We start from the raw sequence: 26,801 nt of genomic DNA on the forward strand, positions 1-26,801 counted from the left end.
CACGTAAAGGAGCACAGTCAATTTGCCAAACTAAACGGGGAAATAAAACAATATATTTATTTGAAACAAAGCACAATTACGCACTCGCACACACACACGCAAAATTATATATGTTTATATATGAAGTAAGGGAAGCAAAAAAGAAAAAAAAAGAATTTACACAGAGAAAAACACAGATCTCGCACCTTACTTTATTGTTTAACGCTACGAGCCACAAATACACACACACACACAAACACACGCAATGCGTACATACAAGAATAAATAACAAACCAAAGAAGTTAGGGTAAAAGAGTGACAGGGAGATACGCTAAAAGGCTCCTCACGTCACTGCAATCCCCGTGTGTCCATGAATGGCAATAGCGACATCCGCCCACGGTAAAAAAAAAGAAATTTCTTCTCTTTTCACCGTTATTCTCTTTTTTTTTCTTTTTTTTTGGAGGGGCAAAACTCCAACTTTACATCCCCGTCCCCCCGTTGAGTAACCCCCGGATGGAATCTGTCGAGACGGTGACCGAAAAACATACACACAGTCACACGTGACGAACTAAAGAGGGGAAAGAAACAAAAGCGGAGAAAAAAAAGTCATAACAAGCCGGACAACAAAGGAAATTACAAAAGTAAATTATATCGAAATTGATGCAGCCGGTGACATCGCGCTCAACACAAACGTGAGAGCAAAACTACTAGGGAAAGTCGGTGACTTTTTTCCTTTTTTCCTTTCTTTATTTTTTATTTTTTATTTTTTTGCGTTTTCATCTGTCCGTCAAGCTCCTCTCCTCGCCGCCACCCCATAATCTCCTGCGAGGGAGACAGGGAATGGCTCGATCCCCTATCCGGCAAGCCAACAACAAGCCACATGTGTCGCCCGCCTCCCACCACCACCAGTTCTTCAGCAACCCTAACAAACCGCACGGCACTATAAAAAGAGACAACTGCGATTTGTGAAGAAAAGAACAATAAATATATAAACTGACTACATTGCGGATTTCTCATCCCTCCATCTTTCTGATTGCTCCTTTTCTTCATCGCCAAATTTTTCCCACCTCCCTCGGCAATACATGATGGTTGTCCGTGCATAAATAATAATAAAAGTAATAATAATAACCAACTCGGCACCCCCTCGCTCTGCCGCCGCACTGAAGCAACGAATTTCCGAGTCCTCCTTGTCATTCTTTCCCCACTCCTCTCCGTCTCTTCATTAATTATTTGTATTCTAACATGTTGGCGCACCTATCACGGCAAAGTTCTCTCATTCCCTCATTCCTTTTGTTGTTGTTGTTGCCTTTGTGTGGGTATGCCTTCCTTTTTATTCCTCTCGCCGCATTGTGGGAATCGCCCCCCCGAGAGATTCTTTTTTTCCATCTTTTCCAAGGGCTTAGGGAGGGGGAATTGGGAGAGGCAGTTTTCAGCCGTCGCAATTTTTTTCTTGAAGTAATTTTTGGACCTGAGCGATTTTTTGGTTCGTCGACCAGTATGGATCGACCAGGAACGTACGCGTCAACACGGAGTCGACGGCAAGCCGCACGTTGCCCACAGCATCATTCGCTAACTTCAGCAGACCATCCATAAAGTACCGCTCCACCAAAGAAGTTGCACCCAGCTTCGCCACCTCCTCGGCAATGTACGGGAACATCAGGCGTTCCCGAAAGCTGTGGAGATTGGCAATATGCACTAACGTTTGTACGTACCCGCCGCACGAATTTTCTTTTCCCACACTCGCAAGATGCTGCAGCAACATCGCAGCTGAGCGGTACGTTGACCGGCGCACCTCCATCACGCCATCGTTCAGGAGACGGACCACTAGGTTGATGATAACATTCAGGGCAGTGCTATTAACCGGGTCAAGAAGTACACCAACATCCCCGATGCGCTGCGCCACGACATTAAGAATTCGCCAATTCTCACTTTCTAAAGGAGCATGACAAAGCAAGGGTATGAGCCGCTCCCGCGTTGCCTGTCCCACAACGCCAAGAAAAACATCGGCGTGTAGTACAACCCCAAGCCGCACCTCGTCCAAGTCTCTTAGAAGCAACTCAAAGGCGACGACAAGGTCCGATTCAGTGATTTCTTGACCTAAAATGAGGGCAATTTCATGGAGCGAATACGCCAGCGATCTGCGAACCTTCCACTTTACGTCTTTGAGAAGTGTGGCATACGCGTCCGCCACTTCGTTCCACCGCTCCTTTCCTGCCACCTTCACCACTGCAGGCAGTGCAAACGCACATGGCTCACTGTAAACCGTATCGCCATTTTCCGACTGGAACGCCATGTCTGTATATAATTTCAGTAAGGCTGGACTCAAATCTGAGGGTCGAAGTGTATGCAAAAAATTTCCAAGAGAGTCATGGGCACCATTCCGCACCCACTGCGATGAATCCTGAAGAAGGAGGAGGTATGCCGGCAAAAGCTTCGCAACCCGTGTCTCAGGGGTAACAGCAAGCGCAATGCCCTCAGCGCTTGTGATACACACCTTACGAACTCCCCAAATTTCGTCCTCGCATAAGTTCAAAAATATAGGAAGCACAACGTTCTCCGCCGTATTCTCCTCTACTACCTTGCTGATCTCACCCAAGTTCGCTCCAACTGCTTTACGGACAGAAAAATTGCTGTCGTTCGCAAGGAGTTCCAGTTCAGGCAGTACATCATTTACGCAGCAGTTTTTGCCGAAAATTGCAGCCAATCCATTAAAAAGGCGAGCCGCCACCACACGATAGTCCTCAGCCCGTTCATCATGAGCCAGCATAACAACAACACTAAGCAGGTGATTCTGAACATGCTCTGGTTTGACTAGCTCCGCAAGCTCTTTTAACGACGCAAAGGCCGAGGCGCCAACTTCCACATTTTTGTCTATGAGAAGTTCAAATCCAATGGGGAGGAAGCGACTCAACAGATATTCGTACCCGGCATCGCCACCTTGCTCCAGAAAATACCTGGCCATTTCTGGAAGCTGCTGCACTAGCATTCGTCGCACCAAAGGCTCACAGTCGGAAGCGAACCCGACTAGTAAGGGGACAATCATCTTTACACTTTGATCAAAGCCGGCAAACTTCACAGTGTCGACAATTTCACGTAAAAGGAATTCCCGCTGAAGCGAGAACCCCGAAGAATGATAATTTAACAGGCGGCTCAACGGGTCAAGCGTGTCATCAATGGCATACTCGTTGAAGATAAAGTCCTCCTCGCCATCGTTCACAATTTCGTCGATCATGACAGTCAACAGTCAACAAGTTCCTCTTATTTTATTTCCCTTCCCCTCCTTCCCCCTCCGTCTTCGGCCCCTCTTTCCCTTTTTTTATTATCTTTTCTGTCTCCCCCTCTTTCTGCACTCGACAAGTGAAAAAAAAAAAAAAGGTAACCCGCCTCTGCTGCTGCTCGTCCCCGCAATTATTCTGCTCTGTCCTTAGCGTCTAGTCGCTCCTTCTTTTTTTTTTTTTCACTTGTCTCCTGAATCCTTTCTCCAATTCCAAAACGACGACCGGAAAAAGACGCGCGCTTCCTTTAGAAACAGAGAATTCGGGCGGTGTTAAAATAGGAGAGAGAAGGCGACGAATATCCGTAAGGCCGCCTAAGCACTTTCCTGCCACTCGTCAGTTTCCGCTTCTGTGCTGCGTCCTATCTTTTTCTTTCGCTCCTCCCCTTTTTTCCCTTTGTGTACGCGTGTGTGGGACTTCTCGCTGTTCGCTCTGGTTGTTCTATTTATGACTCTTTCCTTTTCGTCTTTAAACCCCTCCCTAAGTACCCTTCGTCAGGAGTTCTCCGGCACAACCCGTCGATCACGCCACCTCTGCGCTCGCTCTGCTTCTCGGTCTACCTCGCAAATTCCCTAACTGCTGAAGAGCCGCACCGTCTCTGCCTTGAGACGTGGCTGAGGGTACGGTCACTTTCTCTCCGGCGCACAACAAGGGGGTGGTAAGAAGAAAAAGGAACAAAGAAAAACAACAAAAAATAACGCAATAGGAGTCACCTGCATACAAACGCAGAGAGAAACAGGCAAACACGTTCATGCACGTTCATATAAAAGTACCGGAAAGAAAGTGAGCTAAAAAAACGTGCTAAGAACAGCTTGTGGCTACATGTATATATATATATATGAAAATGAGGGAAAAAAGAAAGCTTTTGTTTTTATTTTTGTTGGTTGTTTCCTCCCGTCTTGTTTGTTTTCTTTTTTGTTGTTTTCATTCATTCCGCTACCCGTATCGGCTCAAATTTACTTGCATCGCGGAAATGAAAACACACACACACACACACAAGAGAAAGGCACAAAATCAAATATGAAACAACGCCTCACGCACACCAAAAACGACGACAACAGCAAGCAAAAGAAATATCAAACCCACAGATACAGCGTCCTGCAGCAAAGTTCTGAGAGCAAACGCTCAGCAACACGCCATGCAAAATATATATATATATACAAATGAAGAAAAAAAAAAAAGAGAAAACAACGGCCGAAAGACATGTCATGTTGCCTAGGTATAGAAATAAAAAAAAAATAGAAACACGTCGCACACCGCACATGTCCACCCACCCCCACCTCCTCTCCAATATCTCACGTATCACGGTGGAGATATCGTGAGAAACCCCCCAAACGGCTTCGCTAGAAAGACTGCTTTTTCCATCCTCTTCACTCCTTGCGCGTCCTACTTCTGCCTCTACCACTACTAATAATAATAATACCACTGCTACCAGGATCGCTGCGATATGTGTGGGTGGAGACCCAGTTTTATGCCCTCGCCGTGTTGTTACACAACTTCTTCTCACCTACGTTTTTTTTGTGTGTGTTTTTTGTGTTTTTTTTATTCTGTTTGCTTCTTCCTCATCCCTTCGGTGAGGCAAAAAGGAAAAAAAAATTATAATCCTTCTTGCGCTTCCCGCGTTCCTCGCATCTTATTTATCCACACCTACACCCACCCGCTACATGTTGTTGAGTAGTCCCCACATCGGATACAACAAGAGAGCGAATAGTCCCTCTTTCCGCGCCTCCATTGTGGCCAACACAACAAGAAATATAAGCCGCTCTTCGTGAAGACCTAGTGCTGCTTCCAAGACATCCTCCCGGGGTTGGGGACGGCGCCCGGCCTCAGTTCCCGGCATGCTTAAAGTAAACGGCGCTTTATGTGCGGTAAGGGACTCGATAAGCTGCCTTTTCTGTTCCGTCATGTCCACCTCCAGGTGTTGGTGTTCCTCGAGCTTCTCTGTTGAAAAATTTTTTGCGGAATGCAAATCACCAGGCGCCGCAGCAGAATCACTACTCATCTGAACCCACAAACGCATTTGAGAGCTTGACAATGTTTCGGGGCGCATCGTACAGCTCTGAGCAATCAACTTGGCTGGGCGTCGCAAAACTTTATTGATACTGTTGTACGGATAGTCATCCGGCATAAGTCCCATGATGTTCTGAACGTATAGTCGCAAAAACCAAAATGCATTCGAGGGAGAGTAATCCGGCGTCGTAAGGCCAACGCAATCCAGGTGAGTTAACTTCCGGGCAACCGCCGAGAATGCGTCAAGTTCATTGTTAATAAGTGTAGCAGCACCTGGATAATATTGCTCCATAAGGGTGCCGCCGTGTTCGTGCCAGTTAAATTTCCCGCAGGAGAGCGTAAATACGTTGCTGGATGAGCCCTTGACACGATTCTCACTCACGATATTGTCAATGCCAGTGTACCGCGTAAAATCCACACAGCTTTGATGATCAATCACTTCACCAAGTACCGGACAAGAAGAAAGAACCGCAGAAAGTGAGGTTGGAAGTGTTATTGATACCCACATATCGTTCGACACAAAAAGTCCCATGACAAAACTACATAATGAGAGCGTTTCTGCCACGATGCAGGATGCCTGTATAAGACCAGGTATGCTCCATCCAGCGTTCATGGCACCACGGATGTCATTCAGTTTCATTTGCCATGGAACATGAGTGGCAATAGCTATAAAACGTTGAAGTGCCTGCAACTTTGGTGGTGGTCCTTGCAATAGCCAATTTTCCGCAACCACATCACTAGATGGCTGCTTTTCCTCAAAATGCAGTAAGAGAGCGGCAAAGCGAGAAAAAAGATACTCACATTTTTGACGACTGGCTGCCATCAAAGCTATCATCAATCGTTCGCAAATAGGAAGCGGGCCTTCTTCAAAAAATATGTATTGAAATGTGGCATGATGTGCCCGCAAAACCTCTGGGTATATAGAGAGAATTTGGTAGTACTGTGGAACTTCACCCATTTTGAAAAATATCCGGTACAACAAGTCAGATCTGTCACTGAGTACGGACTTTGGAATAGTAAGGCTACAACGACACAATGCATCCCATACTGTTTGCCTCGATGCATATCCCGCCTTCCCCCACTCTGCATTTAACAGCTCCTTCTCCGCACCAGTGCTTCGGATTATCCGATTGTTCGAGCAGCCACCGCCTCGTCGGCGGCTGAAGGACGGTATGGCCACAGACATTGTAGGATTGGCCGACAAGGACGTTGTCGCCAACGCCTCTGCTGCTGCTATCCCATCTGTTGCTTGCTGCAACTCCTCCATCACCTCCAGCAAACTCCCAGTCAACGACCGCGTCAAATTTGGAAGTACCGCCGCGGGAGAGGGTGCCGTAAACCACTGTATGCTATCTGTAGCCTCCGAAGAAGAAAATAGCGCATCTGTCAAACTTGCTGACGTCTGCACACCATTCAAGTAGTAAAGGTAACCGATCTTTTCACCCTGTATTCTCTCCTCATTCGCCACTCTTAGCGTAGGATCAAGAAAAGAAAGAAACTTCAACAATCCACAACATGCCTCAAAAGGACGTAACGATAGTCCCAATTCCCTCGCAATAACCAACTGAAAAGCTTTGGCAAGAGGCTCACTTGGACACGAAAACGCTGTCCCCACGATAGTCTGGAGCATCATCCGGGCTTCTTGAAGGTTTGAAACGGCGCATTCGTCCATACAAACACCGTTACGGCGAGCAGGGTCACCCGTGATGGCACATGTGCCGTCTTCACTGCTATACACGGGGACATGAGCCGACTGGAAATGTAATACGTTTTCCGAAGGTGTTGAATGCCTACGAACCCCAAAATGTTCGGCGCGTCCAGAAACATCTACGCCACTAGAAGAGGAGTACGGAAAACCACCATCGACCTCATCATTCGACACCGGAGAATTGAGAACTCCTCGCTTTCGATGCATGCCACTAACACCACCACTGACACCTCTGGCCTCTCCTTGCATTGACAATTCCAAGAAAGCACACGCGTCCTGAAGGTACTGGCAAGCGCAATTCACAACACCATAAATCATCCCGTCAACATCTGATGGCCCTGTTGGGGAATGCATTAATTTGACAAGGGCCTCAGGGCATCGCAACAGCTCTTCCCTTGATGAATACGTCCCCTTGACTCCATCGCTTTCTTTCTCTGTCAAGCATACCCGGAACAACACCGTCGGTGCAAGTTGACGGCACATTCCCTCCTCCGAATGTCGCCGCGCTCCATCACGTCCAAGTTCATAGGCACGACAGATGATCTGAAAGATCCACAATCTGAGTTTCGCAAATGGTTCAAGTGATGGCTGGGCGCCACGCGACAGATCAGGCCATTCCCCCGTCGAGGCCAAAGAGGAATACATAAAAAAACAACTGGTTATGGCAAAGGGGGAGTCACGTGTAACAGTAAACACTAATCCCATACAAACACCACGCATAAAAACACACACAAAAAAAAAAAAAAAACAGAAAAGAAAATAAGATGAGATAAAAAATTAAGGCGCATTCCTCTTCATTTATTTTCTAAGGGGCAGAAATCGCAGTGACGAGCCCATAAAAGAGAAGGATTTAATAGAAGGGCGACAGAAGCAACAAGAAATCAGATTGCAGAGCCAATAATAATAATAAATAAAGCTCAAACTGAAAGCAAATCAACCACTTGAAAAGCAAACGCATAAACTCAAGTATTAATCTGAAAACAAAAAAAGACGAGTTCCACACAAAAGGGCACCGTGTGAACTCACCACCAACCCGCCGCCTGTCCCGCAGAGACGTGAACATCCAAAATCCGTCCCACATGAAGGGCGTAGCAGGTTGTGTGGAAACAAATAAAAAAGTAGAAAAATGATAAAAGCAAACAACAGCAATAAAAATAAAAAGATAACCGCCCGGGCTGCTGGCCCAATCCTGAACTTACCTCTATAAACAAAATAGGACGGAAAAAAGAAAAGCAATAGAGAGCCAGTGGCCTCGCCACGTCCTCGATATGTTCTCCAATTATATACATTCGGAAGGCCACTGCCGTGACATGTTGCGGTCTATTCAAATTGGAGACATTTACTCCTTACGAAATGGCAGACATCGGGGATCTCCGGCCACAAGAAACCGCCGCGAGGTGGGAATCAAAAGAGGGTGAGTGAAATGGCGAAAATACAAGAAAAACATTCTTCTTACCGCTATCGGCTGTTTGGCTCCTTCAAACGCGGTCTTCCAATGGACCATAAGTTAGGAAGGAATCGTACAGAAATAACTTCGTCTTGTCAGAACATATTCATTTAATTGGTCAGCCTTCTCGCGGAAATTCTTTTCGCAAGTTCCCAAGAAAAAGTCACAACAAGATCGTGGATGGTCCCCACCCATTTCCTTTGAGGCCATTCGTCACTTGCGCGTTGGGGTCACTTCAGTCGCCCGCCGTAACTGCAAGCAGGTGGATACACAATTAATAAAAATCAGGCGCATCACACCTTCCATGGCGCAGTTCGGCGCTCAAAACTGCAGGAAAATTGCTTTCTGTGACGACAGCGGCGTACTTCACACAGCCAATCGTAGCAAATTGTTCTTGGGCACTCCAAACATATCCTTCATACTTTTATCGCTCCTCAAGCACACAACCTGCAGGTGCAAGCAGTAAGGAATTAACCTCGCAGGCAATTCTTGAGACAAACAGAATGAAAGGTTGCAGAGGAAACACACATCGACATGTAAGGGAAAAGGGAGCATTTGCGCACGCAGAAGCAAAGAGGGGTGCTGTAAAGATACTCTTCGCGGAACAATTCCTTTCGCCGCCCAAAAATAAGTTTATTCACATATAATCATATGATATAATTCGTAGCACTGCACACACACACAAATAATAATAATAATAAGCCAGAGGAGTTCCGCAAAAAATTTTGGCACAAAAGTGGAACAATGGAAAAGAAGACAAACAAAAAAAAGTGCACATCTCAACACACACACACGCAAAAAAAAAAAGAAAAAAAGAAAAGAACAAAAAAAAAAATTATAGTATGAGCATATCACAGAGAAAACTTTGCCATGGTTTGAAGAACATATCCCTATTTTTCCGAAAGCCGATCCCTTTCACGTTTATAAAACAAAGACCACATCTGTAAATTCGGCAAAACAATACATGTATATGAATATAAAAACCCATATAAATGTGTGTGCATATTACCCTCACTAACCATGGAAGTACACGTCTCGAATTCAGCATATCCCGACAGTCTCCTGTTCGGGCGCTCATGTGACTCCCAAATTCTCCCCTACACTCCGAAAAATTGTAATAATACATTTTCTTACGCCCAATTCGTCTCTGCAGCTTCGTGGAGACGCTGTGGATCCCACCCCAAGGCAAACCATGGATGAGCGATGATACCCTCTAATGTGATGCGTTTCTTCGGGTCCACCGTCAGCATCCGTGCAATCAGGTCCTTTACAGCCTCTGAAACGTGCCTCACCATCTGGTACTCACCGCGTTCAATCTTTGCAAGCAGTGCGTTCATATTGCGGTCCTCAAATGGCAGACGTCCGGCAACCATCACGTACAGCACGACGCCACAGCTCCATATGTCCGCCGAGAGTCCATTGTAGCCCCGCTCCATCAAAACCTCCGGTGCAACATAGTTGGGTGTTCCGCACACTGTTTGAAGCAGAAAGTCCTGTTGCAAGTTGCTGAGACCAAAATCAGAGATCTTAAGTGTTCCGTTCGCATCAAGTAGCAGGTTCTCTGGCTTCAGGTCGCGGTGGGCAAACCCCTTGCTGTGGCAGTAGTAAATCCCAGCAATAAGCTGATGGAAGTATTGCCTCGCTGTTGACTCATCCAAGCGCTTCAACTGCACAATCTTGTCAAACAGCTCACCACCCGGCACATACTCCAGTATAAGGTAGTAGTGGTTATTGGATTCCATAACGTCGCGAAGTGCAACGATGTTTTCATGCCTCAGTGACCGCATAACAGCCACCTCCCGCAGCATCTGATCCTCCATATTTTCCTGCCGTAGGCGGCCCTTATCGATGATCTTTACCGCCCATTTCCGGCCCTTTGCATCCGTGCACTGCCGAACAGTGGAAAAATTTCCGGAGCCAATCTTTTTCCCCAAAAAATACTCGCCTAACTTGGCTGATGATACCATGGTGGAGAATTCTTCAGTTATACTGAGTTATGCAGAGGACAGAAAACAATTCTTTCACTCAATATGACAAGCAGAATTTTTTTTTTCTGTGCTTCGTTTAAATATATATATAAATATATAAATATATATATATATTTTTCTACTTGCAGCTTATTTTGAAAGTAAAAATAAAAATGAAAAATGGAAAAGGCAAACAGTCAAAGGATGGGCAAATTGACAAAAGTGGAGAGTGCCATTTAAACCGTGACATCGCCGTGAGTACTTTTTTCAATCGGCATTTTGTTAAATTTAGGCCCACAAACTCATTTGTCTTCTTCGTGGGGGGAAACAAAGAGTGGAGTACAGCTCGTACTGAGGCAAAAAAAACTTCGGTCTTTATTTTGTTTTATTCTTTTTTTACGCAACAAGAAGGAAGTGAAAACTCTACCAAAATACGGATGCAGTTCCGTAGTCGCTTTTTTCTCCCAAAATGCATAAATAACCTCTCTTATTTAAAAAAGGGAAAACACAAAAAAAAGAAACGAATGATTATGACGGCATTCATGATTGGATTTTTCTGTTTTCACAAGGTTATTCCTTTCTTGCCGCTAACTTTGCAACCCATACGGTACCTGAGGCATCCACAATCTCCGTTTCCTGTGTAACAAGATAATTCGCAGCGTCACTATTACAAGGGCGAAATAGACGAGAACCAACAGACTTCTGCTCTTTCACTGAATCCATTTGTCGCTGACGAAGCAAGATGTCGTCAGGTTCCTTTAAGTTGGGCTTCGCTCCATGTTTGAGTGTCAGACGCGCTTCTTGCACGCGGTTGGCATCATCACAACAATGGGAAAAAGAAGCGCTGTCTTCTTGCTGATCTTCCGCAACCAAGGAAGTCGTCCCCAACCCCATGGGTGCAGAACGGCAATGCCTTTTTCCCATGCTTGGAGTGGCACTACCTGTCGGTGAGGCGTAAAGGTATGCCCGAGGGTCTTCGTCAATGCTACTATACAAGAAGGCCAGGTTAACTTTGTTGGCGTCCGATGCTTCGGATTCTACTGCTGCCTCCTCAGTGGCACGGTGTGGTAAAGTCACAGCAATCTCGTCCATGCCCGGCTTTTTACACAGAGGCTGCATGTACTCCGAACACGCCTCACCAGAGTGACCCGCACGACTATTCATTTCACTTTTCTCACTCAGCGACAATGGAAATGCCGATGCCGGCAAATGTGTCAATTGTAATGAAGTTGAGTTTAATTCATTTCCTCCTCCTGCGCTGTCGATATTATATATTCGCTCTATTTCTTTTTTCACTCCATTAGATTTGTCAGCGTCGTCTGTTCCCACGTTTTCAACGAAAGCTGGTAAATTTCCATTATTTGGACTGCGGTGTATTACCCTTTTCTGCTCACGCATCAAATCGTGGCGTGAAAGATATGGTGAGGCTGCCGTGTAGTATTGGTCAAGGCTCTGACTGCGGCTTTGGTGGCTAAAAGAGGCGTGGAACAACGATGGTGAATTCCAACGCTGCTCCGAACCTTGCAGCACGGAACGGATATATGGATTACTCACGTACTCCTCGCCGACTTCGTCACCCATCCTGAAAGAGGCATCACTGCGGCGATGAAGACCGGAAAGCCGCTGCCGCCGTTTCTTCTGATGTTGATAATAAAGATCGTGGTTCATATCACTGTAATAACTTCTTTGATTTGGCAAGACGGCATCATTAGAAGGGAACGGTAAAGCTGGCGTATCCAGTTGTCCATGCGTCCACTGACCTCTTGAAGCCTCCATGAGCGTTTTTCCGGCATCACGGGACGATGACCTCAGTGCATCACCATTCTGTTCCTTTACCCTGACGCGACCGCGTAGTGAGTGCAAGCCGCCCAGTTCCTTCGCTGGGGTTATCTTTTTTCCACCTTTAGAGTCCCGACGGGGTGAGTGTGATGCGGGAATGGAAATGCCAGCAGGCGGCGGCTGTCGCCTGCGAATGTCCTCCGCATATCGCCGCGTTTGCTCCTCCACAACCTCACGCGGTGGAGCGTGGTAACTCGACGTCGCACGGCGCCGAAAAGGAGAAACGGAGGGTGGCCCAGGCATATTCCCCGGCAGCCGTCTGCTGAAAGACGATGTTGCTGCCGTTATGCCTGTTCTCCGCCTCCGGGGCGGTGCAAAGCACATCGCCAAATGGAAGCGTTCAAAAAAGAATGACTGAAAAATAAAATAATCATAATAAACGGATGATTCGATAATAAACTGGCCCAGTGACCGCTCTCCCCCGTTCGGTGCTGCCGTGGGGAGACGGATCCCGAAGAACGCCTATAAAACAACAGAACGGAAACGAAATAAGAAAAATTCAATGAATAACACACAGGCATCCACACGCACAGAGAAAAAGAAAAAGAAACAGCATACGGCAGTCGATGTCACCGCCACTTTTCCGGATTCTATTGCCGTTGCCGGTGTTCTTTTTGTTTGTATGTTGGTGAATATTTTTACCCAAAAAAAACATAAAATAAAAAAATAAATGATGCTGCACTTCCGTCAAACACGACTCGCAATTCGCGGGGCGCGTCCTCGGCAAGAACCGGGAAATTATGAAAGGAAGAAACCAGAAGAAGAAGAAGCAGTTACGAGTTGGGCGGGAACAAGAGAAAAAAAAAAAAGCGGAAAAGGAGGGGTGCTGGAGGACGCATGGACACAATGAGGAGTGCTCCATCCCCCTCAGCCCTTCCGCCTCTCTTACTTCTCCTGATAAAAACATTCCCTCGTTTGACCACAACCTCATCTCTCCCAAACATCTTCTCCAACAAGCAGACAAACACTCACAATTCTCCATCTCTCACTCTTCTCTCTCTTCACGTATCCTTTTTTCTTATCATCTTGGTCTGTTACCCACGTGCTCAGTAAATGCGCTGCGGTTTCCCCATGGTCGACTTGATGTAGGCAGACTTGAGGTTCTGCCAGTTCTTCTTCAGCAGTGAGACGAGGAAGTTGATGGCCATGACGGTGTTCTGGCGCACCTGATCCTCCGTCATCTCAACATGACCGACACATGTGCCAAGGCAGAGCACCTTCTTCAGCTGGAACTTCACCGTCGATTGAATCTCCAGCACCTTCTCCGGCAGGCTTTCGCTCATGGCGCACACTGTGGGGAACTTGCCAACACGATGCATATGAGGACCGACAAGACGAGGCACGGTCTTGATGATAGACTCTGAGCAGAGGAAGGCGTCGTACTGATTGCACATCTTTTTCACCAGCTTCTTGTTCTTGTTCAACTTCTTCAGCTCCTCCTGGTTCATTGTCGGGACGTTGTTCTTCTTGGCGATGTCCTCATGCACAAGGTCACACAGCAGACAGACAGTCATACGGGGACGGCAAACGTGGGGAAGACGCACGGAGCCCGAGAAACGCTTGTCCTTCTGCGGGTCGTAGTTCTTCAAATTCACCTGCAAGTCAATGCTCTCCTTAAATTTACGCTCCTTGCGGTTTGTGAGGACTGCCTGAATGGCCTCCGAGAGCTGTGCGGGAGGAATCTTCGACATGTAGTAGTTTGATTGTGGGTGAGAGTGTTAGTGTGTGTGCTTGTTTGGTTAGAAAAAACGCGAGAAAGGTTGGGAAACTGAACTCCGCTTCCTTCTTCTAAGAATCTTCCCTCAGCAAATTAAGCTTTCCTCCGTGGTTCTTGTTGCTGGCAATAGCACCTGCACAAACAGCAGCAAAAAAGAAAAAAAAAAGAGAGAAAGAAAACAGGAACAAGAACAACAACAATATATATATATACATATCCATAGCACACCCACACACACACACACACACAAAAAAAAAAAAAGGGAAAACAAAAAAAAATTCTTTTTTTCACGCGCGTACAATGACATGGAAACCTCTTGACCGCTGTCAAAATTACACCCACAATTTGTTTTCTTTCTTTTCCCTTTATTGTTTCTAATTCCCCTGTAAAGTCATAAGCTTCCCCACAAGCTGCTCCACCGTGGGCGACACGGGGCGTTTTCCCCACAAACGTTCCAAGTCACCCGTCAACAGTTCTTTCCTATCAACAAGTTCAGTTACCATCGCATCCAACTTAGCTTTGTTCGCCTTGACAATTCCCACAGCAAGCTCATAAGCAAGCGAAACAAGTTTTTTAGCCTCTTCTTCAGCAATGCGTTGAGCCGTGTTTGAGTAATTCACAAAAATACGACCCGCCTGTGTGGATTCTGGGTGGTACGAAAGCAAACCAGCGTTGGCATCCATTCCAAATGCCATCATTTGCTTAAGTGCAAGGTCTGTCGCACGCTGAAGGTCGTCCATGGCGCCAGCAGACGGGTTTCCCAAAATTGTTTCTTCAGCAGCCCGCCCACCAAGCATGACGACCATGTCCGCCAAGAGTGTGGCGTTTGTTTGATATTCATGATACTCGGCACCTGCACGTTGCGTGTATCCCAGTGCATGACCACGTGGCACAACGCTGACCTTTAGCACCTGCTTTACAGAAGGAAGCATCCAAGCAGTCAGTGCATGGCCTGCCTCATGGATGGCTGTCCTTCGCAAAGAGGTAACACTCTGGCGATTGCGATGTTTGCGACCCACGAGTGTGTTGTCCACCGCCTCCAGTATGGATTCCTTATCCACAAGCCTCTTCTCGCGAATACCGCTCTGCAATGCTGCCTCATTTACGATCGTTGCAATCGTTGCAGGCGAAACGCCTGGGGTTAGGTCGGCCAACTCCCTCGCCAGCTCGAGATTGTCCACGTTTTCATTTGTTGGCAGTGGTTCTCCCTCTTCGTCCACTTTGCGTCCACGGGGATCACCAGTGCCCACACGATTTAAATAATGCTTGAAGATATCCACGCGTGCCGCCTTATCTGGCATCTCAATGTTTACTTTCCGGTCAAAACGTCCCTCTCGAAGAAGTGCCTTATCGATGTTGTCCTGAAAGTTGGTCGCGGCTATTACAATAATAGCGTCTGTGCCCGTATTCAGCCCGTCCAGCTCCGCCAACAGTTGGTTAATAGTTCGATTCTCTTCACTGCTCACTGAACCACCTATCTTACCTGCACGGGAACCAATAGCATCAATTTCATCAATAAATACGATAGCCGGCGCCGAGCTTCGCGCCTCCTCGAATAACTCTCGCACCCGCTTTGGTCCACTGCCCCCCATCAGCTCAATGAAGTCAGATCCGCTGCAGCTGAAGAAAGGCACATCCGCTTCCCCAGCCACAGCCTTTGCCAGAAGTGTTTTCCCTGTCCCAGGCTCACCGGTGAGTAAACACCCCTTCGGTAACCGGGCGCCAAGTCGTGTAAACTTGTTGGGACTTGTGAGGAATTCCACATACTGCTGCACTTCCTGTTTCGCCTCAGGAATACCAATCACATCTTCAAACTTAGTGCCCTTGACATCCACACGGAATTGTCGTTTTTTGATGGGCATCATTTGTTCCATCATACCCTCAAAGGGATTAATTTTGGCGCTAGCGGGTGCCTGTCGGCGCAGATACAACCACGCCACTGCAAAGGGTACACCAAACCAAAGTAATGGTCCCACACTCGCACGCACCCAGTTATCCTCTGTGCGGGAGCGATGACGCCTGGCATCCTCCAGACCACGTTTGTACTCCAATTGATGGTTATCGGACATCCCCAAAATTCTTACGCACAACGCCTGGTTCGCCAACTAATTCCCTCTTGATAATATCACAAGCAAAATAAAATTAAAAAATAAGATAAAAGAAAAAAATCAAAAGCACCAAAAATAAGTTTAAAAAAAAAAAACAGGAGAAACTGTGAAAAAAAACCTCTTGACGTATCATTACAAGCTTATTACCAACCATGGGCACGCACACCAATATTATACATGTTCGACAACACGGATGAATAGAAAAGAGGCCATACAGTGCACCATCTTCCCAATTGCACCCTGGCGCACACAAACACACACACGCATTCCACCAGGTCCAGTACGCGTGCATCCACTTGCAATGTCATCAAAGTCTATTTTCGGCTTATGATATCAGCAGCCATTTGAGCAATTCCTTGCAACGGGACTCGCCGTCCCTCATCTCCCATCAGAGAATGCGATGTCCTTTGTGGATTATTTCCCAAGAGGTATGCTGCGAGGAAAGCCAACGGATCAGCAGGCCGCGCCTTTGCCACCTCCTCAAGGCCTCGCAGAAGCAACGGAAGCACAGTGGCCTCAAGATACTGCTGATCCGGCAGAGCGTAAATCGGCACGGAAGGAAAGGTGGGGGGCTCGCGAAGGTGTGCCGCAAGACGCTCCAGCATCTCATCGCTCTCCTCTCCTCCGTCCTTCACACTCATTCGAGCGTTGCTCCGTCTATTTTGCTTCTTTATTGCTTTCTTTCCCTCCAAAATAAAAGTAATCTATCCCGTCTGGTTTTCCCTCTTCCTTTCATATGCAGCAGAAGATAGGGCAAAGGAAGGTTACAATGTGTGAAGAACAAAAAGCATTTCTTTCCTTCAAAAGCGCGGCGATACAAAAATAACAAGGGCCCTTTCTCTTCTCCCTCCACCCATCAATGTCAAGGCAAAACTGTGGGTGAGGTCAAAAAAAAAGGGCCAAGAGCTTTTAAAAAGTAAAAAAATATGCGGTAATTTCGCAATAAAAAAGAAATATATCTTGCGATTCAGTAATGCACAGGGGGTGTCAATCCTCGCAGTTTCGTCTGCCTAGTGGTCAGCCTTCTTGCGGAAGCCGCAGCCGGTTGTCAACATCGCCTTTCCTCCTGTCGGGCGGCAGAGTTTTGTCGCGCAGCCATTGCACTGCACCTCCGATGTGGCGTGGCTGTACACAATGGTGATGGCGTTGCACCCCGGGCACTTCACGTCCATGAAGTACGAGTTGGGTCCCTGCACCAAGCGGCGGCGCTTGTGCTTCATGCGCTCGGAGCGCACCGTCGGGTAACTGAGATCGGAGTCAAAAAATCCCATTGGTTCGTCGTTATCCCACCACACTCTTAAAAAAGCAAAGGGAAAAACTATGAGTGACCAGCACCTGCCTATGTGTGCTCGGTTTCCCTTGTGAAGAATCACAAGAATCACTGAATTTTGTGTTTGTTATTGATGGGGCAAATGTAGAAACAAGTAAAAAAAAAACAAAAAACATCGCATCATTGCAGAAGGCAGCACACAAAAAATCCATCCTCAGCGCCATGCGTACAGCATATATACCAATATGTTCGACAAGAAATCCTCATAAACTTAACCAAATAATATATTTATATAAATAAATAAATAACTAAATAGAAATAGAAATAAATAAATAAATAAATATATATATATATATATATATATATATATATGTTTATCAAGAGAGGTAGAGAGGGACAATTAAAGAGATATTTCACTAAAACCCGCCACAAACTCCAATCCCTCTCATCAAAAACTTACGAAGCAGAAGCAGCCCTGACAAGGGCATCCAACATCCACAAATTGCCGAAAAAACATTGTCCTCAGGGTTTACGGTTGAACTCCATCTGCCTCCCATCCACTTTCCCCTGCTGGTTTAGGTATCATGCGCACAGGGACACAAATAAACGTGAACACACAATAGTGAAAAGGGAAAACAATAAGAACAACCGCGCACAGTTCATCCGGCATCGAAGAGTGGATGTATTTTAAACCAGAAGCACTGACAAAGGAAAAAGGAAAGAAGGTAATCACCAATTCACTGATGAAGCATGTTTTTCACATTCTTTTTTTAAGTACGAGAAAAGGTTTTCCTTTTTCTCTATCCTTCCCTCCTTCCGCTCTAGATATATATAAATTCTCTTCATTCCTACTTCTGACCCTCGTAGCAACTCACACACACACGCTCAAGTGGGCCATTCTTTTTCAGTGCTAATTGGAAGGAGGAGCACGCACCGCAAAACACAAATCCGCATGCCCGACAGTGGTGTCGGCGTCGTGTGAAGTTAAAGGGAAGATGACACCTGTTGCACTCCCGTGCGACCTCATCCTCTTGCCACTGAATATCCTCACCTGAATCCTCAGCTTCTTTCTTTGCTCCCGATGGCAATGGTGGTTTGTACTGTGAAGGACGCTCGTTGGAGCACATTTCACACTTCTCTTTTGCGATGGCGTTTTGGTACGTACATGTTGAACACGACCACGTCTTAGGAACGTCATTTTTACGCGGTTCATTCCCTGATTTTTTCTTCTCATTTGTCTTTGGTGGAGCAAGGTGACGCGGACGTTGCCCACTCTGGCACGCCTCACACACTGCAGCGCTAACAGAATTCTCTAATGTGCACACTGAACACTTCCACGTTGTAGGAACCGTTTCCGCTACTATTTGAGCCTTGGGCTCAGGGTCCACCACAGGCACCCCGTTGCTCTGGTAACTGTTGCAATCTCCACACCGCGCCGCAGTGGCAGCATTCTTCTTACCACAAATTCCACATAGCCAAGCAGTTGGTGGCATAGAAACGTCTGACGTAGCACCTGTAGGATTTCCATTACCTCCAGTAATAGGTTTGCCGTTTTTTTGATAGCTACGGCAGACTTTGCAACGAGAATTGTGCGCCTCGTTTGGAGCCAAACAAATACTACAAACCCATGCCGTTGGTCCAGCCACTTCTGACGATATCGCAACCTTTTTTAAAGGTGAACTGGATGACGAATGTGTATCACTTTTTATTGTGGAAGGAGGAACAACATCCGGTGGAGGATGGTAGCCTGGACGATTCGAATCACACATTTCACACCGGTTCACTTCCAGTGAATTCCTGTACGTACAAGAAGGACAACCCCAAGTTTCGAGTTCCTCACGCTTCTTGCGCTCGCGTTCGCGTTCCTTTTCCAATTCCTTGCGAAGTTGGATAATCTTTTCCAACTGTTTCCTGTCCTCTTCTTCCTGGGCAAGTACAGAGGTGCTATTACTGGCAGTGGGTGCCTTGATCGCGGGCTCAGGGTGAGACGGCGAAGGCACAAAGGGCATAGCAGTACTCTGCAAAGTAGGAGGTACAGTAGAGGGAGACACAATTGGTGCCCCCGGAGAAGTTTGATACGACGAGCCATAGGCCACCGGTTTTGGTGTCGGTGCCGTGTAATACGCCGCTTGTGGTAAAAGTGCAGATGGTGACTCACTGGACGGGACAGGTGGAGAAGACAGTGCATATCCGTTCCCGCCGTACGCCTGTGGAGTGGGTGAGGGGGCGTAATAGGTTTGATAAGGTGCAGTCATGATAGGAGCATGACCGACCGCCTCAAAAGGCTGCACCGTTTGTGCCGCTGCTGCTGCTGCTGGGGGTGGCGGTGGCGGTGGTGGTGGTAGCGCTGTCGCATTTACACCAAATTGATCTTGCTGCATAAAAACTGGTGGTGGTGGTGGATCGCTGGGTGGCGGTGGAGGCATGTATGTTGGGCCTCCATGCTGCTGTTGCTGCTGCTGTCGGGACCCTGTATCAAAAAGGTCGTCCAGGTTAAAACTCATTCCCGTCACGACAAATCCTCCTACTGGGCTTGTGATGGTCCGCAAAGCACAATCCTTACCAATATTCTTTTAGAAACAGTCTTTTGTGGCGACGTCCCTAATGTGATGAAACCCCAAACATGCATACGGACAAGGAGGGAGAAATAGAAAAAGAGAGAGAGAGAGAGAGAGAGAAAAAAAAAAAAAAGAAACACCAAAAGTATATATATATATATATATATATATAAACAAATCCATAGCAGAAATCAGCTCATAAATAAATACATTGATAGATAGGGAGCATCTTCAGGTTTCTGCAAACAAGAAAAGGAAGAAAACAAGATGAAATGACTTTTGTGCAACCTGTATTTTCATTCTTGCGCAAAAACAAGCAGTGTTTTCTATTGTTTCCAAAAAAAGTACAAGTAGAGAAAAAAATACAAAAAAAAAAAAGCAGGAAAATGAGGATGAAAAAAAAAAAAAAAAGCTCGCAAAAAGATCCAAAGGCACACAAAAAAAAAGGAGAAAAAAAAAAAAAGCAGTTACGGATCGCTCAATGTTCGAAAAAGCAGGACGCGGGGCCTCCCATTAGTCCTATAAACTTTAAAAGTTCCATTTTTCACTTACGATTGAGGCTACACAGACGCGTCAACTTGTTGATACGCAACGGCGCTTCCAGTGCTAAATCTCAAAACTCGTTAACAACAGTTGCTCCTCTTAATACCTCCGTTATCCCCACTTCCTATTCTCGTGGCCAGGGTGCTCTTGGCACGTCCATCTCCACCGTTTGCTCCAGCAGCCAGTGCAGCTGCTGCCTCTTTTTCACGTCTCGTTAGAATTCTATCTACCAAACCCCCAAATGACTCGTGGACATTGTGTCCCTTCTTCGCAGAGGTATGTAAGAACGTTATGCCCCTTGCACGACAAGCCTCTTGTGCTTTTTGCAAACTTTCACGTTGTTCCTCGGTCAAAACGGCATCGCACTTGTTTCCGCAAACGACAATAAACTCGGTACTGTCATTCATGTGGGGCAGCAACTCGGGCAGCCAAACGGCCTCAAGCTCTTCAAAGGACTTCAATACCGTCTCGTCAAATACAAGCAGAGCTCCAGCAGCATGACGAAAGTACATCGGGGCCATTGCGCGGTATTTTTCCTGCCCAGCAGTATCCCACACCTCCACACGTACATTCGTGTTGTGTGCCTTTGAATAAAGCTGCTTGGAAAAGAATGCTGAACCAACTGTTGTGTCCTGGTACTCGTCAAACGTGTCGGTAATGAAACGTTTTGTTATCGACGTCTTGCCGGCGTTGCTGGGGCCGCATAGCACAATCTTAATAGAGGACGCACAAGCTCTAGAGGACATCTCTTCTCCGTTTCTTCTTCAGAAAAGCAGGCACACCTTCCTTCCTTCCTTCTTTTTTCTCTCTCTTTATGCCTTCTACAATGATGCAACTTTCGCTCTCACATTAAATGCAAAGACAAAAACAACAACAACAACAAAAAAAAAGGAACCCGTGAGCAAAATGCCGCCGCAATGTGAAAGGGACACACAAATGAAAAGGGGCAGCAGCAGAAACAGGAATGAAGACGCCGAAAATAAAAGAGAGGAAAACAAAACAACAACAACAACACAAAAAAAAAAAAAAAAAAAAAAAGAAATTGATCCTACTTTTTTCTTTTTGTACACAAAACAGCAGTGGGCAAACAAAAAAAAAAAATTAAAAAATCAAAAAAAAAAAAAAAAAGAGAACGGGGTGAGAAGCACCCGTAAACATGCGTAGCACGTCCACAGCACCTGCCTCCTTTTCACCCTCTTGTGCAAATGGTAAAGACACACGTGCGCACAGAGATAAATTAAAGGCACCACACCACACAGAAAAAAAATTTTTTTGACCCCTTCCCCTCTCCTCCACCCCCTTTTTTTTCCCGTTTCCCCCGCCCTCTTCCTCGGCTCAGAAGGTTACGCACATAAAAAGGGGGAAAAAAAGACAAAACAAAACAAACAAAAAAAAAAAAAAAGAGAGAGAGAGAGAGAAAGAAGGGGGAAGTTGTAAGTAGGTGAAGACGAGAATTAAGCGGTCACCTCCCCTACCAGAGAACGCAAGCAAATCAAAGCAAAAAAAAAAAAAGAAAAAATTGTCATATTTACAACGAAATGGGGCGAAAACAGCAAACCATAAAAAATATAATAATAATAATAATAACCCTTTCCTCCCCCACTTCCCCTCCTCCTCCTACAGAAAAAAAAAAAAAAAAGAAAAAGAAAAAAAATTGCCGAAAAAAAACAAGAAAAAAAGGCACCCAATAATAACGTCAGCAACAAAACATTTTTATTTTTACTTCTCCACACACAAACACGCACGCACGCACACACAAATTCTTCCATATTTTTGTTCCTTTTATCGCTTTTCCACTCCGTTGATTTGACTTTCATTTGGCTTCTGCTCTTCTCATTAATGTTAATGCTGTTTCCTTTTGGCAAATCCGTATTCCCCCGTTAGCAAAATAAATCCATAGATCTATTGAGCTATTTATTTATATCTCTTCTCCCCAATACACAGTCCTTAACGGGCTTCACGCACCCCCCTCCCACCACCCCCGCCATCTCGCGCCCAAAGGAAAGAGCCGTCAGTAAAAAGGGCGGAAAAGAAACCACACGCGGATGCACAGAAAAACAACAAACATTTTTATGATGATTAAACAAATAAATAGAAAAAAGTGGAAGCAAAAAGGGGAAAAAAAGGCAGTTCCTTTTCAACTTTCTTTTCTCTCTCCCTCTCTCTCTCTCTGTGTGTGTGTGTGTGTGCTCCTTCCGTGCGCACCCGAAACCGATTTTTTTACGTGCCTCAAGTGCCTTTTACGAAGCGTAAAAGGGTCTTATCGTGTGGTAAAAACAATTACAATTTCAACTCGCTGACATCTGATCCGCTCAGATAAAAAAAAAAAAAAAAAAAAAAGACACGCGCCTGAAAAGGAAAGGTATTTTCTATTATTTTTTATTTTTATTTTCGTGAGTGTGTTTTCTTCCTCCTCGTCTCTTATTTTTTTTTTTTGCTTTTTTTTTTTTTTTTGGGGGGGGGTTTTCTTACTTGTTCCCTTTTCTGGTACTTCGTTACAAATATTCCTCTATTTTATTTGGGGACCGTGACTGCAATAACGGGGCTGCGGGTATGCGTCCATTCGAGTGTCCGTGGCGTCCCCCTCAAAATTCACCCGTGCCGTATGCGTCACGAGGCGCGGTGCACAAAATAACAGACACACACACACACACAATAAAAAAAAAAAAAAAAAAAGAGTGAGCGACCGCAAGACGAACGCACGCAAGACAACAACTACAACATAAAAACAAACCATTTTCGTGTAAAGCAAACAAAAAACAAAAAGAAAAGAAAAAAAGAAAAAAGGAAAAAAAAAACAAAAAAAAAAATTTGGTAGATAAGAGACACGTACACGCAAGGGAAGCAAAGAAAAATACACATAAAAATCATTGAAAAATAACACCCTTTGTGCTTTTTGTTTTGCTTTCACCGTTTTCATCCGTCGCATTTATATAAATATATATAAATGTATATATCTATCTATTTAGCCCTTTCCCCAATTCACTTTGATGCACAAATTCTCAAAGAAACCTTTTCTCCTTTTTTTTTTTCTTTTTTCTTTTCCATATCTTCTTTAGGTACACAAAAACAAACCGAAATGATGTCAGATCCAAAAAAAAAAAAAAAAAAAAAAAAAAAAAACAATACACACAATGGGGGCGTACACTCACTTCCCAATGAACTATGATCCCTCTCGGCCCATATGGGGAAATATCACACAGATTCAGAATTGCAAAGGCGTAAACGCACCCGTAGGCATGGCAAGGGAGAGGCTGGCAGTGGAGAAACAAAAGAGAGAGCGCAGAAGGAAAAACAACACCAACAACAACAACAATAAACAATCAATAAAAAAAAAAAAAAAGTGGTTAAGGCAACTCACCGCCCAAAGAAAATGACGTTGAGCTTCAACAAATTAACACAGCTCTACCAATCAAACACTCCCCTCTCACTCCATTTTTGTTCTTTCTTCCTCTTTTCATTCTGTTCGCAAATACTTTTCCCACCAAGCCTTTTTTTATTTTTTTATTTATTTATTATTCACATATAACCACCATTTCACGAGTAGAATTAATGGTAGTGATGAGATCACCAATTACATATCTACATTTTAAATAAATATATAAATATATGTGTCCTCTTCGCTAATCCTCTTAACCCCCATCTGTCCTTCCGGACGTCAAAGAGAGTAACCGCCAGTACAAGCGCGCCGTCCTCTCACCCTCGTTTGGACTTTCTCCTCCCTCAAAAATAAGGCGAAAATCCGCACTTTGTAAGATGAACCCGAAGAAAATGTGCATTTTGTTGCTTGCAGATAGCGGTAACGGTTGTCGAGAAGGAGGAATAAGAAGAGTTCATAATGAATACAAAAGGAAAAAAGAAAGGAAAAAAAAAAAAAAATAGCGCTGTGCATAAATTTTGCTTTGACTGCCATATTTCTTATTTTATTTTCCTCTTAATTAATTATCCTCCTTTTATTCTTTTCCTTCTATTCTTGGTCTCGTGTGGATTCATAATACCAATAAAAACGTGGATGCGTCTCCGTCCATATCGTAACAAAAAACGGAAACAATAACTTTGTGGTAGTGGTGAATAGACTCACAAATAAACAAATACAAAAGGGAATATTGTGTACAAATTGCCGCCTTAACCCGATGACGAACTCATCGATAAAGAGTATCCCTTCCCCCAATATACCACTGGCCCTCCTAAAAAGAAAAAAAAAAATGCATGGTATTCTCGTACAGAAGGATGTATGTATGTATCTATGTTTCTCATCCTCCTTTCTGCTCTTACTTTTGTGCCTCCACTTATTTCCAGCTCCGCAAACCCTCAAAGTTGGTCGGTGTGGACGCCTAAGCTGGAAGAAGCAGCAAAATGTGGCAGAATCATGAGAAGGAAACTGAATCCACCAAACAATAAACATCCACCAAAGCCAGTAAGAGGAAGCCGCCGCATCCCCCGTTCTTCTCTCTCCCTCACCCGCACTCTTTTCTTCCAGCGCATAAACATCACATACAAATAGACATAGAACAGATATACAAATATAAATATTTGGATGTATGCCGCTGTACTCACGCCACCAACGTGCAGGCTAAAAGCGCGGAATCTCTTTTCTTCCTTTTAACGGTAACGTCACCTAGCTACCTTTTCCGTCATCCATTCCCCATGTTCAATTTGATTGAACCCAAACAAAGACTATTTTTGTTTTCAGATTCCCTCGCATTTGTGCATGTATCTGCCAGAAATCATATAGGAGGAAGTCTTTTGACGTCTTCCTCTCAGCTTTGCGCTTTAAAAAATCACCATCCGGTCGCCTGGCAAAACCGGCGCCTACGCTCTCCTCTCATCTCCAGACCAGTAAGTAATAATGAACAATAAAAATAAACAGAATTGGGAGGAAGAGTCGAACCACTCCCTGTCATCTTTGCCTGCATAAAATGTTGCTGAGTCCACTGCACCCCAAAATATAACTCAAAAAAAAAAAAAAAAAAAAAAAAAAGTAAGTCATAAAAATATTAAATGGGAATTCCGTTATTACATCCGTGCTGCATATTTTATTCCTGATTGTTCTGTTTTCCTCTTCTTATTGGCACCTTTGCTTGTAGTAGTGGGTATTGAGCTTCTTGCTGCGGCCCAATCCTCAGCACAAAAATGACTATTCTTCCTTCCTTTCACCTGAGCGAACTCGTGCTGCTGCTTCCCGCGGCTCCTGTCCCTGTAAACCATTGTTGTTCCTCGCCTCCCAAAGAGCAATTCCGGCGTCAAGAGTAGACATTTCATTCGCCATTGTGGGTGCTCCGTTGCTGTTAGGGTTGACCATACCATGCCCACTCTCAAAGGATCCCATACTTATGCCACCGCCACTCTTGGTGTTGTTATTCCGAGCGGTGGGTTGCCTTGTGGAGGACGCCTGGTTGTAAACACTCGGTGGTGTGACAACGGGACTGGAAAACCCACCCCGTTGTTGTTGTTGTTGTTGTTGATACAGCTGTGGTGCTGTGCCCTGCGGCTGCTCCAAGGGCGAATATAAATCTCTTCGATTTCCAGAGGAATTAACACCGTCAAAACAATTTGCAGAAGACGTGTATGGTCCACTCATAATAGAAGAAGATTCCATTGGGCCGCCTCCAAAAGGCGCGGACATGTACCGTCCTCCAACATTCGCGGAAATAGGCGGAACAACATTTGGGGAGGCACCAGATCGCAGCATTACCATTCCACTCTGCTGCGTGCCGCCTCCCATTTGGCCTCCAAAGTTGTATTGATTCATCGGAACCTTTAGCTCGACGGCGTATCTTGCTTGGAGTTGTTGATGCCTCACACTGTTGGGAGTGGCGAATTGCACTCGTAATGGATTGGTCTGAGGAGGGACTGTATGTTTCTCGTGAAGAGCGTTTATGGCATTCATGGCCATTTCATTTGTCTCGTAGCGCACCCAAGCACTTCCCTTTGAACGTCCCAAGGGATCACGCATAATCTTTACTTCTAAAAGTTCCCCATAAGGCTCAAATACCGGTCGTAATTGTTCTTCTGTCGTCATGGCGGGGACTTGTCCCACAAAAAGTTTGCTTCCAATATGGATGTTCGTCCTAGGATCCCTTGATGCAGAAGTTGGGGGAATCTGTTGGTAAACATTTACTGGCTGTCCGGCGGCACTATTAAACGTTTGATATGGGACCATTTGTGGATTTTGCTCTGTTGTGTTCGGCTGTGGACCATAACCATTGGGGGTGTAACCCAAACGTGAGTAGTGGTTGTTGCCGTTGTTGCTTGAAAACGGACCGTTGATTACTGCTGCGTAGTTCATTTTTCTTTTTTTTTTCCTCGCAATTCCCTTTTGTTTGGTTTGGATATTCAATTAGCTGTGAGAAGGCAGGAGGAATGAAATAGGAGTGCAA

At 45.4% G+C, this 26,801-nt stretch overlaps 10 protein-coding genes across 10 annotated transcripts, besides 52 other annotated features; all 10 read right to left on the minus strand.

The window, feature by feature from the left end:
• Nucleotides 1-10,045: part of a sequence feature (heterozygous, non-Esmeraldo-like haplotype) that runs on past the window's edge.
• Nucleotides 213-244: a microsatellite.
• Nucleotides 394-438: a sequence feature (T-rich).
• Nucleotides 704-749: a sequence feature (CT-rich).
• Nucleotides 1,082-1,107: a microsatellite.
• Nucleotides 1,409-3,211, minus strand: Tc00.1047053511277.120 (hypothetical protein, conserved; the record flags this gene model as incomplete). Its single annotated transcript, XM_816787.1, has 1 exon — nt 1,409-3,211. One exon carries the CDS (start codon nt 3,209-3,211, stop codon nt 1,409-1,411), a length of 1,803 nt encoding a protein of 600 aa, XP_821880.1.
• Tc00.1047053511277.130 (hypothetical protein, conserved) lies at nt 4,915-7,692 on the minus strand (the record flags this gene model as incomplete). The annotated part of the gene is made up of 1 exon (XM_816788.1): nt 4,915-7,692. The coding sequence occupies one exon, from the start codon at nt 7,690-7,692 to the stop codon at nt 4,915-4,917; it is 2,778 nt and encodes a 925-aa protein (XP_821881.1).
• Nucleotides 7,693-7,749: a sequence feature (A-rich).
• Nucleotides 8,077-8,133: a sequence feature (A-rich).
• Nucleotides 8,135-8,572: a mobile genetic element.
• Nucleotides 9,216-9,254: a microsatellite.
• On the minus strand, nt 9,550-10,386 carry Tc00.1047053511277.140 (serine/threonine protein kinase, putative; the record flags this gene model as incomplete). The annotated part of the gene is made up of 1 exon (XM_816789.1): nt 9,550-10,386. The coding sequence occupies one exon, from the start codon at nt 10,384-10,386 to the stop codon at nt 9,550-9,552; it is 837 nt and encodes a 278-aa protein (XP_821882.1).
• Nucleotides 10,046-10,938: a sequence feature (areas merged during assembly that could not be assigned to a particular haplotype. This can correspond to areas where the two haplotypes were merged or to regions with more than two copies in the genome that were merged during assembly.).
• Nucleotides 10,488-10,521: a microsatellite.
• Nucleotides 10,939-11,951: a sequence feature (areas merged during assembly that could not be assigned to a particular haplotype. This can correspond to areas where the two haplotypes were merged or to regions with more than two copies in the genome that were merged during assembly.).
• On the minus strand, nt 10,957-12,549 carry Tc00.1047053511277.150 (uncharacterized protein; the record flags this gene model as incomplete). The annotated part of the gene is made up of 1 exon (XM_816790.1): nt 10,957-12,549. One exon carries the CDS (start codon nt 12,547-12,549, stop codon nt 10,957-10,959), a length of 1,593 nt encoding a protein of 530 aa, XP_821883.1.
• Nucleotides 11,952-12,011: a sequence feature (areas merged during assembly that could not be assigned to a particular haplotype. This can correspond to areas where the two haplotypes were merged or to regions with more than two copies in the genome that were merged during assembly.).
• Nucleotides 12,012-13,362: a sequence feature (areas merged during assembly that could not be assigned to a particular haplotype. This can correspond to areas where the two haplotypes were merged or to regions with more than two copies in the genome that were merged during assembly.).
• Nucleotides 12,870-12,897: a sequence feature (AT_rich).
• Nucleotides 13,272-13,916, minus strand: Tc00.1047053511277.160 (60S ribosomal protein L10a, putative; the record flags this gene model as incomplete). The annotated part of the gene is made up of 1 exon (XM_816791.1): nt 13,272-13,916. The coding sequence occupies one exon, from the start codon at nt 13,914-13,916 to the stop codon at nt 13,272-13,274; it is 645 nt and encodes a 214-aa protein (XP_821884.1).
• Nucleotides 13,363-13,497: a sequence feature (areas merged during assembly that could not be assigned to a particular haplotype. This can correspond to areas where the two haplotypes were merged or to regions with more than two copies in the genome that were merged during assembly.).
• Nucleotides 13,498-13,600: a sequence feature (heterozygous, non-Esmeraldo-like haplotype).
• Nucleotides 13,601-13,869: a sequence feature (areas merged during assembly that could not be assigned to a particular haplotype. This can correspond to areas where the two haplotypes were merged or to regions with more than two copies in the genome that were merged during assembly.).
• Nucleotides 13,870-16,604: a sequence feature (areas merged during assembly that could not be assigned to a particular haplotype. This can correspond to areas where the two haplotypes were merged or to regions with more than two copies in the genome that were merged during assembly.).
• Nucleotides 14,092-14,165: a sequence feature (A-rich).
• Nucleotides 14,166-14,191: a microsatellite.
• Nucleotides 14,192-14,220: a sequence feature (A-rich).
• Nucleotides 14,317-16,011, minus strand: Tc00.1047053511277.170 (ATP-dependent zinc metallopeptidase, putative; the record flags this gene model as incomplete). The annotated part of the gene is made up of 1 exon (XM_816792.1): nt 14,317-16,011. One exon carries the CDS (start codon nt 16,009-16,011, stop codon nt 14,317-14,319), a length of 1,695 nt encoding a protein of 564 aa, XP_821885.1.
• Nucleotides 16,076-16,167: a sequence feature (A-rich).
• Nucleotides 16,605-16,961: a sequence feature (areas merged during assembly that could not be assigned to a particular haplotype. This can correspond to areas where the two haplotypes were merged or to regions with more than two copies in the genome that were merged during assembly.).
• Nucleotides 16,962-26,801: part of a sequence feature (areas merged during assembly that could not be assigned to a particular haplotype. This can correspond to areas where the two haplotypes were merged or to regions with more than two copies in the genome that were merged during assembly.) that runs on past the window's edge.
• On the minus strand, nt 17,061-17,321 carry Tc00.1047053511277.175 (ribosomal protein S27, putative; the record flags this gene model as incomplete). Its single annotated transcript, XM_816777.1, has 1 exon — nt 17,061-17,321. One exon carries the CDS (start codon nt 17,319-17,321, stop codon nt 17,061-17,063), a length of 261 nt encoding a protein of 86 aa, XP_821870.1.
• Nucleotides 17,613-17,691: a microsatellite.
• On the minus strand, nt 18,169-19,824 carry Tc00.1047053511277.180 (hypothetical protein, conserved; the record flags this gene model as incomplete). The annotated part of the gene is made up of 1 exon (XM_816793.1): nt 18,169-19,824. One exon carries the CDS (start codon nt 19,822-19,824, stop codon nt 18,169-18,171), a length of 1,656 nt encoding a protein of 551 aa, XP_821886.1.
• Nucleotides 19,624-19,670: a microsatellite.
• Nucleotides 19,959-19,998: a microsatellite.
• Nucleotides 20,025-20,050: a microsatellite.
• Nucleotides 20,235-20,289: a sequence feature (A-rich).
• On the minus strand, nt 20,502-21,167 carry Tc00.1047053511277.190 (ras-related GTP-binding protein, putative; the record flags this gene model as incomplete). The annotated part of the gene is made up of 1 exon (XM_816794.1): nt 20,502-21,167. One exon carries the CDS (start codon nt 21,165-21,167, stop codon nt 20,502-20,504), a length of 666 nt encoding a protein of 221 aa, XP_821887.1.
• Nucleotides 21,203-21,243: a sequence feature (CT-rich).
• Nucleotides 21,278-21,311: a microsatellite.
• Nucleotides 21,398-21,463: a sequence feature (A-rich).
• Nucleotides 21,507-21,554: a microsatellite.
• Nucleotides 21,785-21,823: a microsatellite.
• Nucleotides 21,981-22,008: a sequence feature (AT_rich).
• Nucleotides 22,045-22,100: a microsatellite.
• Nucleotides 22,571-22,593: a microsatellite.
• Nucleotides 22,740-22,761: a microsatellite.
• Nucleotides 22,792-22,813: a sequence feature (AT_rich).
• Nucleotides 22,846-22,875: a microsatellite.
• Nucleotides 23,076-23,097: a sequence feature (AT_rich).
• Nucleotides 23,172-23,231: a microsatellite.
• Nucleotides 23,349-23,389: a microsatellite.
• Nucleotides 23,435-23,478: a sequence feature (T-rich).
• Nucleotides 23,515-23,544: a microsatellite.
• Nucleotides 23,715-23,740: a microsatellite.
• Nucleotides 23,913-23,941: a sequence feature (AT_rich).
• Nucleotides 24,008-24,032: a sequence feature (AT_rich).
• Nucleotides 24,268-24,300: a sequence feature (A-rich).
• Nucleotides 25,377-25,402: a microsatellite.
• On the minus strand, nt 25,559-26,710 carry Tc00.1047053511277.200 (RNA-binding protein, putative; the record flags this gene model as incomplete). Its single annotated transcript, XM_816795.1, has 1 exon — nt 25,559-26,710. The coding sequence occupies one exon, from the start codon at nt 26,708-26,710 to the stop codon at nt 25,559-25,561; it is 1,152 nt and encodes a 383-aa protein (XP_821888.1).
• Nucleotides 25,864-25,885: a microsatellite.

Source organism: Trypanosoma cruzi, genomic scaffold (assembly GCF_000209065.1).
Source record: "Trypanosoma cruzi strain CL Brener 1047053517087 genomic scaffold, whole genome shotgun sequence".
NCBI lineage: Eukaryota > Euglenozoa > Kinetoplastea > Trypanosomatida > Trypanosomatidae > Trypanosoma > Trypanosoma cruzi.